Source organism: Lathyrus oleraceus, chromosome 2 (assembly GCF_024323335.1).
Source record: "Lathyrus oleraceus cultivar Zhongwan6 chromosome 2, CAAS_Psat_ZW6_1.0, whole genome shotgun sequence".
Lineage (NCBI taxonomy): Eukaryota > Viridiplantae > Streptophyta > Magnoliopsida > Fabales > Fabaceae > Lathyrus > Lathyrus oleraceus.
The window spans coordinates 9,235,920-9,258,188 of NC_066580.1; the positions used below are offsets into that span (position 1 = coordinate 9,235,920).

The window sequence follows — 22,269 nt, forward strand, 5'->3', positions numbered from 1 at the left end:
TTGGTCGGTGTGCAAGCAATCTCATGCTATAAACAGGGAGGGACCCTATCATTATAGAACACAGTTGCATAGAGAAAAGATTCAATAAATTTTCGATTTGAAAGCACAGAGAAACTCTGTAGAAATACTCTTCTTCTTCCCTTTTTCTCTCAAAACCATAATTTCTCTTTTCTTCCCCAATTCATCTTTTCTTTTCTTCTCAAATTTATGTGCAACAAAATCATCTTGCAACAAAAGTGTGGTTGATTCACTCGAGTGAAGGGTGAAGAACAAGAGGTGAAATTAATCAGAAGAATTAATTCTTGTTCATCAAGATTGATTCGGAATTCTCTAAGTTTTAGGTGAAATTCCAACAGCAGGAACTCGTCAAAATTCCAACATCTCGTATCAGAGCACTGGTTGTATGATTCTTGGGAAGCATAGCTCGATAAATCATCCGAACATGCATTTTCCAACAAGTCTTCAAATTTTGAAAGGTAAGAATTATGATAATTAGTGTAAGAAGATGAAGATCTTATTCTATTATCAAGACATGTGGGATCTTGTGAAGGAAGGAGTAACGTCACTTGTAGAAAAAACGACGGATGAAGAAAAAGCTGCACACAAAGAATTGAAGAAGAAAGATAATAAGGCTCTCTTTATAATTCATCAATGTGTTGATCCAGAATATTTCAAAAAGCTGAGTGATGTTGAATTAGTGAAAGAGGCTTGGGAAATCTTAGATAAATCGTTTGAAGGTGTTGAGAAGGTAAAAGAGGTGAAGTTACAAACTTACAAAAGAAAGTGTGAATTGCTTAAGATGGGAGAATGTGAAAGCATAACTGATTTTTTCACTAGGGTTACGAAACTGGTGAATCGAATCAAGGTATGTGGAAAAGTATTAATATCAAGATCAGTTGTCGCAAAGATATTGGGGCCATTGGCTCCAAAATTGTGTCATATGGTAGTATCCATAGAAGAATTGAAAGACTTATCAACATTGACAAAGGAAGAGCTTCAAGGTATGCTTGAATCTCATGAACAAAGAACGACTGAAAGAGCTACAAGCAAGTCAAAAAGTGAGGTGGCTTTGCAGGCGCAATCAGCAAGAGAAAAGAAATGCAAAGGAAAATGGTTGGACAATAAAGGTAGATGAGGCTACAACAATCAGACAGGTAAAGGAAACCAACAAGAAGGAAATTTTTTGAATCAAAGAAGACCCTCATACCAAAGCAACCACATAGGTGGTGTTGCAAGTAGCAATTGAGATGGTGGACGAAAATCTGACAAAAGTCACATTTAGTGTTTCAATTGTTAGAAGTATGGTCATTACTCTAGTGATTGTTCTGGAAAACAAAAGAATCAATAAAGTGATGCAAAGCTGGTAAATCATGAATACGAATAGATGTTGTCGATGTTCATAACAAGAGATGAAGAAAGGTTCAAGGACCAATGATACTTGGACTCAAGATGCTCATCACACATGACTGGTAGGTAAGATTGGTTTGTTAACATAAAAGCCTCGATGAAGAACATGGTGAAATTCGCAAATGACAATACTGTAGAAGCTCAAGGTATTTTTGATGTTCTGATTATGAGGAAAGATGGAAAATGGTCAGTAATTTCCAATGTATTGTATATACCAGGCATGAATAATAATTTTCTCAACATAGGGCAGTTGGTCGAAAAGAATACAAGGTGTCGATTGAAGACAAGATGATGAGAGTTCTTGACTTAGGTGGAGGGTTAACCTTAAAGTCTCCCATGTTTAAAAATAGAACCTTCAAGATTGAACTTAATATGATGGAGCACAAGTGTCTTGCAATTGCATCTAGCAGGTATGAATGGATATGGAACTATGGACTTGGTTATGCCATCTTCAAAGACATTAGAGATTTAAAAATAAAAAATATGAGTTCAGCGTTACCAGAAATTGACATTCCAAATGAAGTGTGTGAGGAATATGTGCAGACAAAGCAACATAAGAACAACTTCATCAAGGATGTAGGAAGCAAGATGAAGGCAATCATTGAAATCATATACTCTGATGTATGTGGTCTTATCTAGGTGGATTCGATTGGAGGTAACATATAATTTATCACATTCATATATGATTTTAGTCGAATAATATGAACTTACCTGATCAAGAAGAAACGTGAAGTGATTAAGGTATTTTCCAAGTTTAAATCTACGGTCAAAAGACAAAGTGGTCTAAAACTCAAGATTTCAAGGATTGATGGTGGTAGAGAATATGTGTTGAAAGACTTCGACACATTATGTGAGAAAGAATGGATTGTGCATGAGGTGGTCCCACCCTACACTCCACAACAAAATGGAACATATGAAAGAAAGAATATAACCATCATGAATATGGTGAAAAATATCTTGAAAGGAAAGCATTTACTCAAAGAATCATGTGGAGAAGCTATGTCGACTGCAACATACACTTTGAACAGATATTCGACGAAAAATCTAGAAGGAATCACCCCAGAAGAATGTTGGTCTGGTGTCAAGCCTAGCTTAAGTCATATAAAAAGTATTTCAATCTATAGTACATATACATGTGCCTGCTCAGTTGAGAAGAAAAGTTGAAGACAAGTCGAGTCGAATGATTCTAATAGGATATCATTCAACTGGTGGATACAAGCTATTTGACCCAGTGAACAATGATTCAGTGAGGATATTATGTGAAGAACTAGCAAGTGAAGTTGAAATAGAAGTTCAATAGGAATAAGTCAGAGATTAGGCAAGCACAAGCATACCTCAAAGAATAAGACACATGCTTGCAAGGTTACAAGAATGTGTGATTAAATCAGATGATGTGTTCAATAATGAAGCTGAGCTAATACATTATGCTTTCTATGAAGATGTCAAACCAGTCAATGCAATTGGGCATTGAAGGATTTGACGTGGATGAAAGCGATAAATGAGGAACTGGAATCCATTGAAGTTAAAACAATTGCTCACTTGTCGAGTTTCCTCAAGGAAAGAAGGAAATCAAAGTGAATTGGGTATACAAGGTGAAGTTAAATCCCAAAGGAGAAGTAACTCGGTACAAGGTAAGACTTGTGGAGAAAGGATTTCTTCAAAAAGAAGGAATCGACTTCGACGAAGTTTTTGCACATGTTGCTAGGATCTAAACAATTAGTTTGGTTTTTGGTCTAGAAAACATGAACAACTGACATATGTGACAGATGGATGTGAAATGTGCATTTCTGAATGACCCCTTAGATGAAGAGGTTTATGTTTCACAATCAGTTAGATTTGAGAAACAAGGAAAAGAAAGAAAAGGATACAGGCTGCATAAAGCCTTGTATGGACTCAAACAAGTTCCAAGAGCTTGGAATAAGAAGATATATAGTTTCCCAAGGGAGAAGGAATTTGTAAAGTGCACAACTGAGCATAGAGTATATGTTAGAACACGCAAGAGTGAATTTCTTATATTGTGTCTCTATGTTGATGACTTATTAATAACAGGTAGCTGCAAGAAAGAGATCGAAGACTTCTAAGGTGATATTAGCAATGAGTTCAAAATGTCTGATGTGGGCAACATTTCATACTTCCTTAGTATCGAATTATATAAGAGTGGTAGAGGCCCAATAATGCTTTAAATAAGATATGCATATAAAATAATAAAAAGATCTGTGATGGAAGACTGCAATGAAACTTCAACACCTGCTGAACCAAGACTGAACCTATCAAAAAATTCAAATGAAGATGATGTCGACCTAACATAGTACATAAGACTTATTGGGTCAATAACATACCTTTATCACATAAGGCCTGGTCTAGCATATATTATAGGTATGGTGAGTAGATTCATGTAGAAGCCAGAGGTATCACATCTAGCAGCTACAAAGATGATACTAAGGTATCTTAAAGGAACTCTCATCTATGGAATTATGTTTCCTACATCTGATGTAAGAAAAGAATGCAAGCTAGTTGGTTACACCGACTCAGATTGGTGTAGTGATGGTGAGGATAGAAAATTCACAGTTGGTTATGTGTTTATACTAGGTGGTGCACCAGTTGCTTAGAGCTCAAGAAAAGAACCAATAGTAGCATTGAAGTAGCATGAGTCAGAGTACAAAGTTGCTTCCCTTTATGCATGTCAAGAAATATGGATGGTGAATTTGGTCGAAGAAATTATAGGGAAGAGACATGGAATAATTACCATGATGATCGATAACATGTCTACTATCAATCTGGCGAAGAATCTGATAACACATGGAAGAAGCAAACACATCGAAATGAGTTTCCATTATCTTCGAGAGCAAGTAGCAAATGGGAAGCTGGACTTGGAACACTGTAGAACTTAGAATCAGACATCATTATAAAATGTGTGCAGGTTGAAATGTTCAAAAGATTAAGAACAATGATGAATGTAGATATCTTAGACACAATGAATTAGGTGGTGTGTTGAGAATATAATTCTTTGTGTCAAAACACAATTTTGATATAGTCAGTTGTTGTCGAAATGCTTTACATGTAGAAATTGTATAATTGTCGAAATGTCGAAGAAGTGAGTCTTTGAAAGAAATCTAAACTTAGCATTTATTTTGTGTTTTAGCTGAGTTAATTAGTCTGTTAGAGATTGCTTGGTGTGCAAGCAATCTTAGCTTATAAATATGGAGGTACCCTATCATTGTAGAACGCAGTTGCATAAAGAAATGATTCAATAAATTTTAGTTTGGAAGCATAGAGAAACTCTACAGAAATACTCTTCTTCTTCCCCTTTTCTATAAAAACCATAATTTCTCTTTTCTTCCCCAATTCATCTTTTCTTTTCTTCTCAAATTTATGTGCAGCGAAACTATCTTTCAACCAAAGTATGGTTAATTCACTCGAGTCAAGAGTGAAAACAATAGGTGAAATCAATCAGAAGAATTAATTCTTGTTCATCAAGATTGAATCATAATTCTCTAAGTTTTGGGTGAAATTCCAACAGCGGGAACTCGTCAAAATTCCAACATATGGTATTAGAGCACTGGTTGTGTGATTCTTTGGAAGCATTGTATGATTAATCATCCAAACGAGCATTTTCTAGCAAGTCTTCCAATTTTTAATGGTCAGAATTATGATAATTGGTTTAAGCAGATGGAGATCATATTCTATTATAAAGACATGTGGGATCTTGTGAAGGAAGGAGTAACGTCACTTGCAGAAAAAACGACGCATGAAGAAAAAGTTATGCACAAAGAGTTGAAGAAGAAAGATTATAAGGCCCTCTTTATAATTCATCAATGTGTTGATCTAGGCAATTTTGAAAAGTTGAGTGATGTTGAATCGAAAAAAGAAGCATGGGAAATCTTGGAGAAATCGTTTGGAGGTGTTGAGAAGGTGAAAGAGGTGAAGTTACAAACTCACAAAAGAATGTGTGAATTGCTTCAGATGGAGGAAAATGAAAGTGTAATTGATTTTTTTACTAGGGTTACGAAACTGGTGAATCAAATCAAGGTATGTGGAGAAGTGTTGATATCAATATATGTTATCGCAAAGATATGGGGGTCATTGGCTCCAAAATAGGATCATGTGGCAGTAACCATAGAATAATCTAAAGACTTTTCTACATTGACAAAGGAAGAGCTTCAAGGGATGCTTGAGTCTCATGAACAAAGAACGTTTGAAAGAGCTGCAAGCAAGTCGAAAAGTGATGTATCTTTGCAGGCGCAATCAGCAACAAAAAAGAAAGGCAAAGGAAAATGGTTCAACAATAAAGGGAGATGAGACTACAAAAATCATACTGGTAGAGGAAACCAACAAGAAGGAAATTCGTCGAATCAAAGAAGACCCTCGTACCAAAGCTACCACAGAGGTGGCATTGCAACTAGCGATAAAGATGGTGGACGAAAACCTGACAAAAGTCACATTCAATGTTTCAATTGCTAGGAGTATGGTCACTACTCTAGTGATTATTCTGGAAAACAAAAGAATCAATAAAATGACGCAAAGCTGGCAAAGCATGAAGAAGAATAGATGTTGTTGATGGTCATAACAAGAGATGAAGAAAGGTTCAAGGACTAATGGTACTTGGACTCAAGATGACAATACTCGATGAAGAACATGGTGAAATTTGCAAATTACAATACTCTAGAAGTTAAAGGTATTGGTGATGTTTTGATTTAAAGGAAAGATGGCAAAAGGTCAGTAATTTCCAATGTATTATATATACCAGGCATGCAGAGTAATTTGCTCAGCATAAGGAAGTTGGTCGAAAAGAATTACAAAGTGTCGACTGAAGACAACATGATCCGAGTTCTCGACTCAGGTGGATGGTTAATCTTGAAGGCTCCCATGTCTCAGAATAGAACCTTCAAGATTGAACTTAATGTGATGGAGCACAAGTGCCTTGAAACTGCATCTAGAAGGGATGAATGGATATGGTACTATAGACTTGGCCATCTCAACTTCAAAGACATCAGAGATCTGAAAAGAAGAAATATGGTTTCAGGGTTATCAGAAATTAACATTCCAAATTAAGTGTGTGAGGAATGTGTGCAGACAAAGCAGCATAAGAACAACTTCATCAAGGATGTAGGAAGCAAGTTGAGGCAATCATTGAAATCATATACTATGATGTATGTGGTCTTATCTAGGTGGATTCGATTGGAGGTAACATATACTTTATCACATTCATAGATGATTTTAGTCGAAAAATATGGACTTACTTGATCAAGAAGGAAAGTGAAGTGCTTGAGGTATTTGCCAAGTTTAAATTTATGGTCGAAAGACAAAGTGGTCGAAAGCTCAAGATTCTGAGGAGATGGTGGTGGAGAATATGTGTCAAAAGGCTTCGACACATTATGTGAAAAAGAAGGGATTATGCATGAGGTGGTGCCACCCTACACTGCATAACAAAATGGAACCACTGAAAGAAATAATAGAATAATCATGAATATGGTGAGAAGTATGTTGAAAGGAAAGCATATACTCAAAGAATTATGGGGAAAAGCTGTGTCGACTGTAACATACACTTTGAATAGATGTCCGACAAAAAAGATAGAAGGACTCACGGCAGAAGAATGTTAGTCTGGTGTCAAGCCTAGCTTAATTCGTATAAAAAGTATTTGGATCTATAGTACATAGACATGTGCCTACTCGGTTGAGAAGAAAACTTGATGACAAGTCGAGTCAAATGATTCTAATAGGATATCATTCGACCTGGTGGATAGAAGCTATTTGACCCAGTGAACAAAAAAGTAGTGGTTTTCATGGATGTGATTATTGATGAGCTTAAGGAATGGTATTAGACTGAAAATGTAGAAAAGGATTCAGCGAGAACCTTATGTGAAGAACTAACAAGTGAAGTCTAAAGAGAAGTTCGACAGGAAGAAGTTAGAGGTCAGGCAAGCACAAGCAGACCTCAAAAAATAAGACACATGCCTGCAAGGTTGCAAGAATGTGTGATTAAATCAGATGATATGGTCAATAAGGAAGGTGAGTTGGTATATTATGCTTTCTATACAGATGTCTAACCAATCAATCCAGCTGAGGAATTGAAATATTTGACGTGGATGAAAGTGATGGATGAGAAACTGAAGTCCATTGAAGTCAACAACACTTGGTCACTTGTCGAATTTCCTCACGGAAAGAAGGAAGTCGAAGTGAAGTATGTATACAAGGTGAAGTTAAATCCAAAAGGAGAAGTAACTCGTCATGAGGTAAAAAATTTTGCGAAAGGATTTCTTCAGAAAGAAGGAATCAACTTCGCCGAAGTTTTTGCACATGTTGCTAGGATCGAAACAATCAGGTTGGTTGTTGGTCTAACAAACATGCATAACTGACATATGTGACAAATGAATGTGAATTGTGCATTCCTAAATAATCCATTAGGTGAAGAGGTTTATGTTGAACAACCAATTGGGTTTGTGAAACAAGACCAAGAAAGATAATTATATAGGCTGCATAAAGCCTTGTATGGACTCAAATAAGCTCTAAGAGCTTGGAATAAGAATATATATAGTTTCCTAAGGGATAAGGAATTTGTGAAGTGCACAACTGAGCATGGAGTTAATGTAAGAAGAAGCAATAGTGAATTTCTTATACTGTGTCTCTATGTCGATGACTTGTTAATAACAGGTAGATGCAAGAAAGAGATTGAAGACTTCAAAGGTGATCTTAGCAAGAAGTTCGAAATGTTTGATCTGGACAACATTTCATACTTCCTTGGTCTCGAATTCTACAAGAGTAGTAGAGGTCCGGTGATGCATAAAAGATATGCATATAAAATACTAAAAATATTTGAGATGGAAGATTGCAATGAAACTTTGACACCTGTTGAACCAAGATTGCAACTGTCGAAAAATTCAAGTGAAGATAATGTCGACCTAACACAGTACATAAGACTTATCGGGTCAATAATATACTTTTATCACACAAGGCCTGATCTAGCATACAATGTAGGTATGATGAGTAGATTCATGCATAAGTCAAAGGTATCACATCTAGCAGCGATAAATAGGATACTAAGGTATCTCAAAGGAACTCTCGACTACGGGATTATATTTCTTGCACTTGATGATAGAAAATAATGCAAGCTAGTGGATTACAACGACTCAAGTTGGTGTAGTGATGCTAAGGATAGAAAATTCACAGCTGGTTATGTGTTTATGTTAGGTGGTGCACCAGTTTCTTGGAGCTTAATAAAAGAACCAGTAGTAGCACTATTGTCGTGTGAAGTAAAGTACATAGTTGCTTCCCTCTGGATATGTCAAACAACGTGGATGGTGAATTTTGTCAAAGAAATTATAGGGATAAATCATGGAGAAATACCATGAAGATCAGCAACATGTCTGCTATCAATATGGCTAAGAATTCGATAGCACATGGAAGAAGCATACACATCAAAATGAGGTTCCATTATCTTCGAGAGCAAGTGGAAAATGGGAAGTTGAACTTGGAACACTGCAAAACTGAGAATTAGATTGCAAATATCATGACCAAAGGTGTGCAGGTTGAAGTGTTCAAAAGACTAAGAACAATGATGAATGTAGATAGCTCAAACACAAGGAATTATGTGGTTTGTTGAGAATATAATTCTGTGTCAAAGCACCATTTCGACAGAGGTTGTTTTTGTCAAAATGTTTTGCGTGCAAAAATTGTATATTTGTCGAAATATCGAAGAAGTGTGTCTTCGACAGAAAAGATTCAATACATTTTTCTTTTTGAAAGCAGATAGGAACTCTACAAAAAGACTCTTCTTCTTCCCTTTTTCTCTTAAAATCCGAATTTCTCTTTTCTTCCCCATTTCATCTTTTCTTTTCTTCTCAAATTTCTGTTTATTGAAACTATCTTACAACCAAAGTGTGGTTGATTCACTCAAGTGAAGAGTGAAAAACAATAGACGAAATCAATCGGAAGAATTGATTCTTTTTCATCAAGATTGATTATGAACTCTCAAAATTTTGGATGAAATTCCAACAGCAGGAATTTGTAATTCCAACAGTTTTGTTCCGAAAAAGACATCATTTGGCCTTCTTAAGTAAAATGATGTGCGACAACATGCAAGCTTCATCAGTATACATTCTTAAGATGCACCCATCACAGAAGCTTCCAAGAAATGGAGTCAGTATCTTATTGAAAGACATTTTCACATATTCACTTCTCACAAGAGTTTGAAAAATCTCATAGTCTAAACAATACAAACACCAGAATAACAAAAGTGAGCCTCAAAGGTACAAGGTTTTAGTTTTGAGAGTATATACAAACCTAGGAAGACAAATCAAGTGGTACATGTACTTTAGGTGGTTTACAAAATTCATAAAATTAAGCTGAACTACAAAACTGAACCGAACCGTTATTAAATAACTGAACCATTACCTTTTGTTAATGAATCTAATCATTGTTTGTTAAACGGTTCAATAATTGAACCGGACCGTAGTTAACCAGACTAAAATTCATCTAACCGAATCGAACCAAACTTTTAGTATATGGTAGTTATTTTACAATGGTGTACCTCGTTATACTAATAAAGAAATTAAAAAAAAAAAACATGATATTCAAGTAACATATTTATCATGCAGGAAAAAGATAATGCAGTAACGTAAATGAGAGAATTGCAATGAAACCTCACATATATAATAATGCAGGAAAAAGATAATGCATGATAGTTATTAGAGTTAATGATGTGATTACAACTAACATATTTATGTGAATAAGAGAAAGACAGTATACTATAATTATGCACGTTAGAAAAGCATCTTGAACATAATTTATATATTTTAGAAATAGAATCACTTTATAATGTAGGAAAGTTGCTTTTACATATAACTATTGAACCTGATAATTAAATTAAATTTCAAGAAGAATTCTGTATATCAGGTTAATGCAGTGATATTTACATTTATTTTTATCGTTAGAGTGTATAAGTATCATGATAGTTGGTGTACATATTGATCATATTTACATAAATTATGTTTTTTTTAATGTAAATTTAATAATAAAAGTTAAAAATGGTTATTTATTTTAAAAAATTCAAACAAGTATAATGGTTCAATTCATTATAACAAATGGTTTAAAAAAATACCATTTACTTGCCGTTGAGAACCGATATACCAAACCATTAATTTGGTTCAATTCGATTTTGAAAAAATTAAAATGGTTCGTTTCAGTTTAATTATTATTATAGTTTTATTTAGTTCGGTTTGATTCGATTTTTTGACTGAACTACTTTTACAATTGTTTTCTTTAATTATTTTATAAGCTACTTTCAACACATTATAAGATTAATTTAGTAAAAATATGATGATTTATGATAATATTATTAGATTCATTAATGTGTGTACAAAAATCTTAAACTAACAGTCATTTTCAAACATAGAAAATAATATATTAAGGAAAATGAGAGTCAATAACTAATGTCTAAATATAACAAATATAACTAAGATCTACGCATTCAACAACGGAAAGTTTATATTACGAAGACATAATTTACATACCACGAGTTTAAGAGCTTCAACAAGTCATTCTTCAAGAGTATCATTCATAACTTATCGGAGATCATTCAAAACTTTTAACCAACACTCATTCACTCGTCTTTCAGCTTTCTTTCTATGGTCTGATATTTATAAAAACGTCAAGAGCTTTGTGCAGTATTGCATGATCTTGACGTCTTTGTAAATACTAGACCAGAGAAAGTTGTTAACTCGATGTCTTCAACCGTCGCAAGAATGACAAATGTGCCAATAAATGACAAACCATTACGAAGTCACAAGTGATCAACAAATCTGCAAAATAAAAGATAATAAATCCTAATATAATACCTGAGGCATGGTTAATATTGCCCTTAAAAATTCACCAGTATGATATGCACAAATTCCTCACAGTACAACGTATCATTCTTCAATGATACAAATAACAAAATAACAATAAGTATATTATAACAGATATATGGGAATTCAGGAAGAGGTAGATAAGTGAAACAAAATAAAATTATGTTTCATCTTATATTCATTTGTTGTGATGTAACTCATTCTTCTTATACCAGGTTTGTAGTAGTTTTATTGACAAGAAAAAAGAGCATAATTATAGGATTACATCATAACTATAGGAATACATCATAATTGCTTTGACCAAGTACAGCGTATTAATAGGTGGCTGACATCTAAATTAATTAGAAAAAAAATAGAAATATTATTTTGTTTATAACAGTGAATTAAAAATTGGTATGCACTTATAGTTTAAAATAATTTTAGTCAGTGAATCAATAGAAATTCATGATCTATCATATTATAACATTAATTTAAAAATACATACATGATAATTATTGGTTCACGGTGTAAGATTATTTTATACTATATGTGTATATTTAATTTTCTCTAAAAGAATATTTAATAAAAAATTATTAAATAAAACTACTATAAAATAATTGCATTTTAGATACCCTAATAATTATTAAAACCATAAAAGTTTTGGTCTATGACTGGTTTTTTAATTTTATTTTTATAAATTGATAATCTTCAACGTGCAACTGTAGAGATTAATCTTTGAGTTGGAAAGAATCATAATCGGTAGTAAAATTCTTCCTCAAGAGATTTAACACTTTGTGTGTCTATGACTCTGTTCGAACATATGATCTCTGGTTAAGATGGAAGAGTCGCATCATCTCAATCAATTGCTTTTGGGTTCCGTGACTTATTTAGATGTTATTCATTGTACAACAATTTTTTTCCATTTACTTACTACCCCAACCTTATTTATAAGAAAAAAAATTCACGCGTTTATTAATAATGATAGTTAAATGCGTTAATTTTTTTGATTTCATGTAAAAGAGATAACGTAATTACTAACATAACAATAATAGGTAACTAATGCAAGGATAATTTTGAAATAAAAATATTAAATGTGGTTAGATTTGTTGATATTTGTTTATATTAATGCCAAAAAATTTAGAAAATTTTTGTTTATAAATAAGACCGAAGAACAACCAAATATACAAAATAGAGTGTCTCATCAATTTGCGCTGAAAAGTGTGTAAAAAAGATGCGTTTGGGAATGCATTTCTGCACACTACGAACAATTGTGACTTTTCACGATGATGGATAAGCACCTCTAATGGTAGAAAAAGTAAGGGAATTTCTTAATGCATCATATATATTACTTAGACACCACGTGAAAAATACTAAAATGCCATTAGATTTCAGAGATTCATCTTCGGACGCACCCAATACACACACAACCTAGGTCATTCTGAGTGACGCTCTATTAGTTGGATTTTTTAAACCTGGAGATGCATCTCTGAAACCTATCCATAGATGTATCTCCAGAACATATATGCACCAAAATCAGAAGCAGAAACCAGAAACTTGTATTTTGACAAAATATAATTATCATTCATAACATAAAATAAGCATTACATAGGTGATTTCAACATAAAATGAAACATTATATTTTAATATCCAGGTGAACGCTTCAACATCTTCCCAATATTTTCGACCAATCTTGAAATCATCGCTTCCAACTCGAGTAGAACTTTTGTTTCGAAATGGAAAAATATATTTCATATAACCCTTACATATGCACTCGTCTTGAGTTCAAAGTTGTTGAACTCAATCTTTCCTTCATTGTTAATTGATTGTGAACAATACTCAAGCTTGATAATTTTTTGATTGTCTCCGTAAGATAGGAGATTATGGACTTCGTATTTCAGATATGCAAAAGAGGTGTACTCATTGAGCTTAAACTTTCTCCCAGATGTCGCGTTGGAGAATGAGACATTTGCGACATGTTAGATGCTGTTTATTTGTGACATTTTCTGTTTGTGTGAAATAAAAAATAAGAGCACCTTAATTTTTAGAAGTTGTAGACAAATGTGGACCTCCAAAATTCTATCATGCTGACTCCGAAGATATATCTCTAGTTCAACACTCTATTATCTTGTTCTGGAGATACATCTTCAAAACCTATCCTGAACCAGGCAGAAAACATAACCTAATTGATGAATTTGTTTGGCAAATGGACAAATATTTTGGCAAAGATCAGAAATGTATTAAAATATTAAGAATTGTATATATTAAACTTCATTAATATTAAGACACAATTACATACATTGATTTGTCTGGCTAAACAGAAAATTAAAAAAAAAATTGAAATATATGTCGTCGACTAAATCTATGGGTGGTACCCCCTTTGACTTTTGTGCATTTAATTACCTTTCAATGGTACTCGATTTCTCGAACTCTAGCATCTTTTCCACAAAATGGTCAGGCAAAGTCTTGATTTTTGTTGTTGAATGAGTTGCCCACTACGATGATGTAAGTGGTACAGGGCATCCCGATTTCAATAAACTTGAACAAGGTGTCGTGATTTTGAAAGCTACCCAATACACATAATATAATAATTTGGATTTTGAGGTAGGGCGGTGTACAGTGGGAATAAGGTTTCCAAAAAACCGTATCGTGTAAGATCAATTCACACTCTATCATACACATGTGCTATGAGGTGACCCATTTCAGAGAAGCACATCCATTTTTTCTCTGGTGCCAGTGCACTAAGGCAAGGAACAAGAGACTCATAAATTGCATCAAAGTTTATTTCTTTCAATAAAGTCATGTGTATGATTCTTTATGAGTCCTCAACTCATGGATAAGTTGATGGCAGAAAAATGTGTGATTATCTTCTCCTTTATCGAGTAAATCCGAAACAACTTGATAACCATAATTACTGTCACCCTTAACATTGATGATCCACTTAATGTAGTTTTGCATAAAAACTAGCATCCCATCAATGAATGGGATCTTTCGTTGAGACAGCGAAGGGTTTGCTAATGCGAGCTTCTTTGAAAACACTTTTTTTGAAGATTTTAGAGTTGGTGAGTCCGGAAAAACTTTGTCAACATGTTCAAAATACGTAGGAGACCGTATTGTTGAATTGTCACTCGGTGTAGGCTTGACCTTCTTCGAAGCACCTTTTATTTTTACCGGTTGAGAGGTGGTTTTAAGTCGGTGGTTTCTGGATAAGCAATCTTCCTCAATTGTTCTTTGATGTGGAGTGTCATATTGTCATCGGCTTTAAAAAATATATCTTGTATCACTTACCATTCAGTCAAGATATAGATATTTGATTTACCGTCTTTCATGAAACCATCATCATCGAACATAAGCCTCTTCTAGCGAGTGCAAACCTCATCCATTCTTATCGGGCTACCAAGTTTCACCTTCTTTGCAATAACACAAACACATGGGAGACCATATATTTTCACAAATGTGCATCCACACTTTGTGCTATCGGAACCTACATTACTGACTCGTTTAGCTTTGTGAAAATATAGTTCAAATCCGCTCGAGATATATTGTCGACCAACTGAGAATAAAGATTGTTATCTTTAAATCTATTTTTCAAACTTGTGATGCTCCGACCAAATGATGATTGTATCTCATTATGTTGATTCTGGATCATTGGTTCATAGAGTCCCAATCTCTACATAAATCACCCTTACTATCTTCCAACGAATTCTTTAATGTAGCATGGGCATACTCAACTCGGTTAGTTGTTATATTTCCAAGGTGTCTAACCTGATCAATCCATGCACATACAAATTTCTCCTTCACCTGGTCAAGAATTGTGCTTTCAACATATTTCAACGAATCAGGATATTTCTTGCACACTTTCCTGAAATGTATAACAAAATCAGAATATAACTCTTTAGTAGAAGAATTTACTATACCATTCCAGGCATCCACTATTTTTTCCACAACCACACCCGCCTTCGCCATTTTCCCATCTCCGAACTTTATCTGTTCCATCTCTACCGTGAGTTTAACCTGACTTCTCATGTTCTTTGTTATGTAAAACCTACAAAGTAATGCATAAGAAGTAGAAAATACATTTGCAACGGAATTCATCAACGTGATATCGCGGTCGATAACAATCACTTTAGGCATGTCTTCTTCGTCCTTCAACATTGTCTGACACACCTCTAAGACCCAAGTAACATTCTCATCTTTTTCACTCTCTAGAAATGGAAACCCAACAGAATAAGTCTTCATAGTAGAGGTAACACCAACCATCTTCAATAATGGGAGTTTGTACTTATTGGTCTTGTACATTGAATCAATTATGAGCAAAGTTAGAAATGTGTTGAACAACTTGATGGAATCAAGATGAGTCCAAAATATATCTCAAACGGTTACTTCATGCTCGCACGTTCGACACCTAGACACATAATTGTTTCAAGAGTTATTACATTTTAGTTATATCCCCCCTCAGCGTCTTGTTAGTTTGGTACCGAATATTGTACACTTGCTTGATATTTGAGATATTTTCTAGTCTTGTACGTTTCAATGTTACAAGTATATTTTTCAGTTTATCCAAATTCAATGTCATGTCTACAACACATTCCTTCTATTCCTACATGAGACGACATACAATTGGACGACTGACTAACTTTTCACACAAGTCATGGTAATGTAAACCACATATGACATTAAATTTCTATTTCTTGTGTGCCAACATATAACCACGCAACTTAAAGGGACACTCGCATTTTCTTGAACTTGTGTTATCTCGTTTAAAATTCCAAAGATGATGTCTATATTTCCCACTTCTTTCGTACGTCATTGCCACAAATGCACGTCTTCTATCCGAACCATTATCGGACCTTTCGATTACCACACCAAACTTCAGTTTGGAGGCCTCTGTACGAATCCATTGAAGCATGTGATCCTGAAATTCAAACTCTTGCTCATTTTAAAATTGGTTGCCAACATCCCCCGCCTTCAAAACAACACCTTTTGCAGACACAACATGTTTGGGTAAAACATCAGGGTGCACCATATCTAATGAAAACAATTACAACAAAACACTCTATAAGTGCAAATTCTGTAAACAAAGCTGAAAAATAAACACAAACATATATCAAAAATGCATTTGTAGATGAATTCATACTCGTTCCAGAATTGTATTTCTGGAATAAACACACGTTTTTCAGACTGGAAACAAGATTAATGTGAACAATGGGGTTTGAAATAAATGACCTTTACTTGAAATTGCAACTTCTTTTGCTCCCTTTGATGTGATGAAATACAAGATTGAAGGTTTGAAGTGAAATGTGGATTGAGAATGGAAGGGTTTTTGGTAAGGGTTTGGAGTGGAAAACAAGTATGGTTGTGTGATCATGCATTTTAGTTTTTATCAAATTATTTCGGAGATGCATCTCTGAAAAATCAAACATGCAAAAGGTCATACGATTCAAAATCCCGTCTTAATCCTTCAAAGACGTGTCTCCAGAATATCCACTGGGCAGATCAACTGACAATATATTTGTTGAAAATATTCAGAAATGAATCTCCAAAATGTTTTTTTAATATTAATCGATGGTGGCACTCATTTGGTGCACCATAATATTGGTGTATGGTACATCCGATATGTATTTCTGAAATCTAAGAGGTAATTTCAAGTTTCCATAATATTTTTCCATTCTATATGGTGCCATTAAAAATTCCAAAAACTAAACCCCACATGATTTTGACACCAATCCCACAAGGTGTGAACATGACCTTTATACCATAAAACATATCATACCCAAAGCATAAACTTAATTAATTCTTAGGGCTGGAAATGAACCAAACCAACTCGAAAATAGTTCGAGACTCGATTCAATAATTAATTCATTAGACTTGGTTCATGAACCAAATGAGTCGAACTTGAGCTCAAAACTAAGTTCGTAAAATAAATGAGCTGAACTTGAGCTATGTATAGTTCGACTCGTTAGGTTCATGAGTCGACTCGGTTATATATATATATATATATATATATATATATATATATATATATATATATATATATATATATATATATATATATATATATATATATATATATATATATATATATATATATATATATATATATATATATATATATATATATATATATATATATATATATAATTTTTAAATCATATATCTCAATAGTATCATTTTAAAAAATAATGTATAGATTTTAACCTTTTAACTTATCAAATTAAATATTTTAAAAAATACTTGTGACATTTTTTTATACAAAGTAAAATATTTCTAACTCAAAAAAAGAATAATTTTTGAATTAAACTTTTAAATTTATCTCTTGAAAGCTTTATTTTGTTTTAATATTTTCCCTTTAAAAAGAATAATTTAAAATGTCAAATATAATAAAAAAATTTAAACTTTAAAAAATGACTTTTTAGTCCGTGAAGTAAACAAACTGAATCTAATGAATCTAACGAACTGAACCTAACGAGTTGAACCGAGTTGCTCAAGAACTTAAAACGAATCGAGTTCGAGCTTAAAAAAAAGTTCGTGTCGAACTCGAATCGAGTTTCGAGCTAAACCAATTCTTATCGAGTCGAGTCGAGCTGACGGCGGATTCGACTCATTTTCAGCCCTATTAATTCTACAATATCATCAACAACTAATAATCCCTCTTCGAGTAAAACACTATTTCTAGACCACCGAATCGACCTACAAACTGCCTGCCAAAATAAAAACAAGACGAAGAAATGAGAAAAAAATAATTGTTAAATATTCACTATTAAATGCAAATGTTCGACAAAATTTAATCATTTTCGTTTCTATAAAAAATCAAATAATTAAAATTAAAAAATTTATCGAAGTCTTTGATGGACCAACAACAATATTGGTACACATTAGAGTTTTAAATTTAAAAGTTAACAGATTAGACTAATTTGATGAACAAAAGTAATTTGAAGGAATTAAAAATATAGAATATTTAAGACTAAAACAATTAAGTTAAGAGATGAGCATACTAATTTAACCTAAATTACACATCAACATTTCCTATTCGGAGACAAATATTCCAAATCTAAAATTTTCAGATTTACAAATCTTAACCATAAATATGTTGTCCTCAATGTATATAATATGTCGAAAAAAGAAAGCAAGTTGTACGCAAGTTGGAATTTACTTCCAAGTCATGCTCGGTTCCAAATCATACATTTGATACATGTAGATTGCCTCAGGATAAATAATGTTGATTTTAACCACCTATGAAACTCGGACACCCCGAACACGACTCCGACACTAACACAGCGACATCAATAATAATTTGAAAATATAAGTAAATTAAACCTAATCACAAATTTCGGTACAGGTGTCCAACACAGACACGGACACAGACACGCCTTCTTTCAGAGGTGTCAGTGCTACATAGGTACCAACGCTAACAAAAAAATGGTCCTGTTGATTTGAGATACACAACAATGAAAACACCAAAAAGAAAGAAAGAATGTATCTATATATATTAGAACATATGCATGAGTGAAGGTAAAAGAAAATGAGAGAATCCACAAGTTGGGTTTTAAGTTTTTACAGTTTTATTCTTCAATCTACATGTTGACCACAACCTGTAATAGGACAGAAGTTAATAACAGCTTATTGTATGTATTAATAATTCGCAATTGCTTATTGACTAAACTAAACAAGCTCACCTGATGGTGGTAGACGACACCGTGACATGTTCTTTCAAGCCAACATAAACAGCAAGGGTAAATTTCGCAAAAAGAAGTTGATCAGCTTCTGCTGAGAATAAGACACTGATATGTGTGTCAGGAAATTATGTGCCCATGGCTTACTTAGTAAACTTCAATGATTGAACAAGTTGAGCGGCGGTAGTAAATTATAAGAGATTGCCGATAATCTCTTAGTACTCATGAATTAATTATCGAGAAAAACTTGATTCTGATATTTTCACTTTTTTCTGTTATATTTCTCAGCTAGATTATTGAGCGACGATCTCTGGCGAAATGCCATATATTTATCAAGAGTAGTTCCAGCCCATTTTTGACAAAAGCTTTCATCAGTTGGAATTAGAGATCCTAGAGGAAATGGCCCTTTGGGAGCTTTCTTTAGTGAAACTAAGAACCTGTGGCGAGGGCGAATTCTCTGTTCTAAAGACAAGCTTAGGTACATAGGGTATTTGGTCAAAGATTGTGCCTCATTGTGAAGTTCATTAACTAAATACAAATACTTCGGCTTTAGATTAGCCTCCAAGGAGAGCGATAGCACCTGCGCGAACACAATAGTCAACAAGAACAATAAACTATTAGTCACATTATAAGAATCAATCCGAAATGAAAAGAAATTATGATAAGTATATAACACTATTTCATTTTCCTTGTTTTTCTTGTGCGGAAATCTAAGTTGAACTGTGATCGTACGAAACGGTATAAAATTTAAAGGGAGGATTGAATACAGAAAATGAAGGCAAAAATGACCTGCGTAAGGCTAGTCAAGATTTTCAAGATGTCGCCGTTTTTCATTCCTATGCTCCTTAGGAAATTTATTCTTGGAAGCAATCCGTCATCAATGCTGTAATTGAGAAGCTGGGGGTGTTTCGTCACCATCTTCACAATGCTCTCTTTTGACGCACCCAACTCTTTGGTAAAGAAAATAAGTCGAATATTCCACGAAATGTCAATACTCTGGACTAGAATCTGAGGGCTCAGTTGAATGACTTTACCCAAATTTTTTTCATTGATACCAACTTCCTCAATTAAATATCTCACCGTTGGTTTTAATGATTTCTCAACACTGTAAGATAAAAGGGACGGAGTAACAGCAATAATTTTCCCTATTTTGGAACTAGGTACGCCCAAGCTCATTAAGAAAGCTACATGTGTCTTCAAATTGTTCTCCACAGTGTAACTGATAACCTGTGGTTGCCGCAAGAGGATTCTTCTTATATCCTTATGTTTAACTCCAAGACTCATTAAGTAATCTAACCTTTCCTGTGCAGAACATACATTCACTTGAAACGATGACTTGTGCTTCGCATAAATTTGGACCAACTGCGATTCGTTAATTCCAAACGTGCTTAAGTAATCAAGAAGTGGTAACCATTTCACATGCAAATCAATCTTTTCAGACAGCTCTGGATATCTTTCCACCATTGAATTTCTACCAAACTGTAATTCAAAACAAAAATCAAAAGAGCTAATATAAATTTCCGTTACCGCAGCCCAAATACATTAAATAAAACCATTCGATACTTAACACTTTAACAGCTTACTGTATCACCAATTAGTACCTTTCTACTGTTATTTTGTTGTAAGGATGCTATTCTCCGACTTTTGGACAATTTACTACTTTGTCCATTGTTAAGAGATTTCACACCCCATTCATTTTCCTGATGTCTACCTGTTCCAACACAAAAAACATTATGCTTCTATAAAGAACTAACTCAGACAAGTCGACACACATAATATTTTGAGAAAGTTAAATAATTGAACATAACAACAAAGTGTCGGTCGGGCACGTACACCATCAATGTGAAGTGTATGGTACATAATTCAACCACATGTGATTACGTTCAATTTATCCATTCTTTCAAATTATTACATTATCCATGTGTCAGTGTCGTGTCCGGCTTCCGTGCTTCATAGCTCTTACATATAACTTTTTCAAGCATACCTGCAAGTGTCTTAGATTTCGATTTCTTGTCTTTAGCATCAAAATCAGCAGACTCGGCAAATTCATCCTGAATAATATACATGTTCCATAACCAAAAATTAACTCAAATCTAAAATGCATCACGAATATAACAGAAAAATGGAACAACTTATTTGTCCAATTCAAACCCAACTTTGAAGGTTAAGATGCACTTATTTGTTGCATTCCAAGCTTTCTCTACCAAATTCAAACACCAACTTAACTTTTTTGATTGAAATAAATGGCCAATTCAATGCAGAATTTAAATATGAAAAACTGAAATTTCAATTTCATCATGGTAAGTGAAATTGCAAAACTCACATCAGAGAACAAATCATCATCGTCGTCTTCTTCTTCTTCTTCTTCTTCTTCTTCTTCTTCTTCTTCTTCGTACAGTTCTGCATCATACTCGTACGGTAAGAGGGGTTTATCATAGGTTGATCTTCCGTTGGTTTTGATAATATTAGGATTTGAATGAGTAGAAAGCACAGTGAAGGTGATTCGCTTCGAAAACGAAGAATGAAAAGGGCATTTAGATGAAGAATTTAGAAGAAAGTGGAAGGGATTGTAAGGGTGGAGAGTTAAAAATGTATGCATTTTGAAAGCAGAGAGAATATACTGAAAAACCCTAATCTAATTCTAATGTATAATCTTATTCAACAATCCAAGATTCTCTGAAATGTTACCATTTACAACCAGCGGTTTATTTTACTCATAGGTTCACTTGCCAACCAGTATCGGCGTCTTGCTGAATAGAGAAATAGATTATCATATCTATTTTATTATTATATATCTATATAAAAAAGAATATTTATATGACCAATATTAATTGATCCATTTATGATTGAGGTTGAACTTGGTAAGGAGAACTAGTTCGATCTTTGTAATTATGATCGAAAGAAAGTTGAAATCATTTGAGTCGGTCGTAATTAATTTTTAAATTAGATTAGTCGATCTAATGAATCAGATACTGATGGTGAAAAAAATATTTATACAAATTTAATCTATATAGATTGATAGTATACATATATTTTTATGTTATCAATTTTACATACCCGTTAATTTTTTTAAAAAATATTTAATTTCTAGTCTAATCACGTGTAAAGTATCAACTATGAATGCTTATGATGCAACGTCCATGTAAAATATTTTACACTGATAATGTATAACATTAGTAGGTTTATAACACGATATAGAGGTTAGGGTTTGTCCACGGTAGTGAGAAGTCATGTATAGTGGTGTTTTGAGGTAGTTTAGGAGACCTACTCATGTGAGATGAGAGACTATGCTCATGGCCGGTGATTAGGGGTGTGCAAAAATATGGTTAACCAAACTATATGCCTAAACTGAATTGCATTGCACCATAAAA

General features: G+C 33.6%; 2 protein-coding genes across 2 annotated transcripts; one reads left to right on the top strand and one right to left on the bottom strand.

The window, feature by feature from the left end:
- Nucleotides 1-532: 532 nt before the first annotated feature.
- Nucleotides 533-4,016, top strand: LOC127121623 (uncharacterized). The gene is made up of 3 exons (XM_051052081.1): nt 533-865; nt 3,457-3,489; nt 3,807-4,016. The coding sequence occupies exons 1-3, from the start codon at nt 533-535 to the stop codon at nt 4,014-4,016; spliced, it is 576 nt and encodes a 191-aa protein (XP_050908038.1).
- A 14,297-nt stretch (nt 4,017-18,313) lies between these two features.
- On the bottom strand, nt 18,314-21,650 carry LOC127117607 (transcription termination factor MTERF9, chloroplastic). Its single transcript, XM_051047679.1, has 6 exons — nt 21,222-21,650; nt 20,883-20,949; nt 20,500-20,609; nt 19,688-20,377; nt 18,902-19,478; nt 18,314-18,817 (listed from the first exon to the last, which is right to left on the bottom strand). Exons 1-5 carry the CDS (start codon nt 21,495-21,497, stop codon nt 19,161-19,163), a joined length of 1,461 nt encoding a protein of 486 aa, XP_050903636.1. The 5' UTR covers nt 21,498-21,650; the 3' UTR covers nt 18,314-18,817; nt 18,902-19,160.
- Nucleotides 21,651-22,269: the final 619 nt, after the last annotated feature.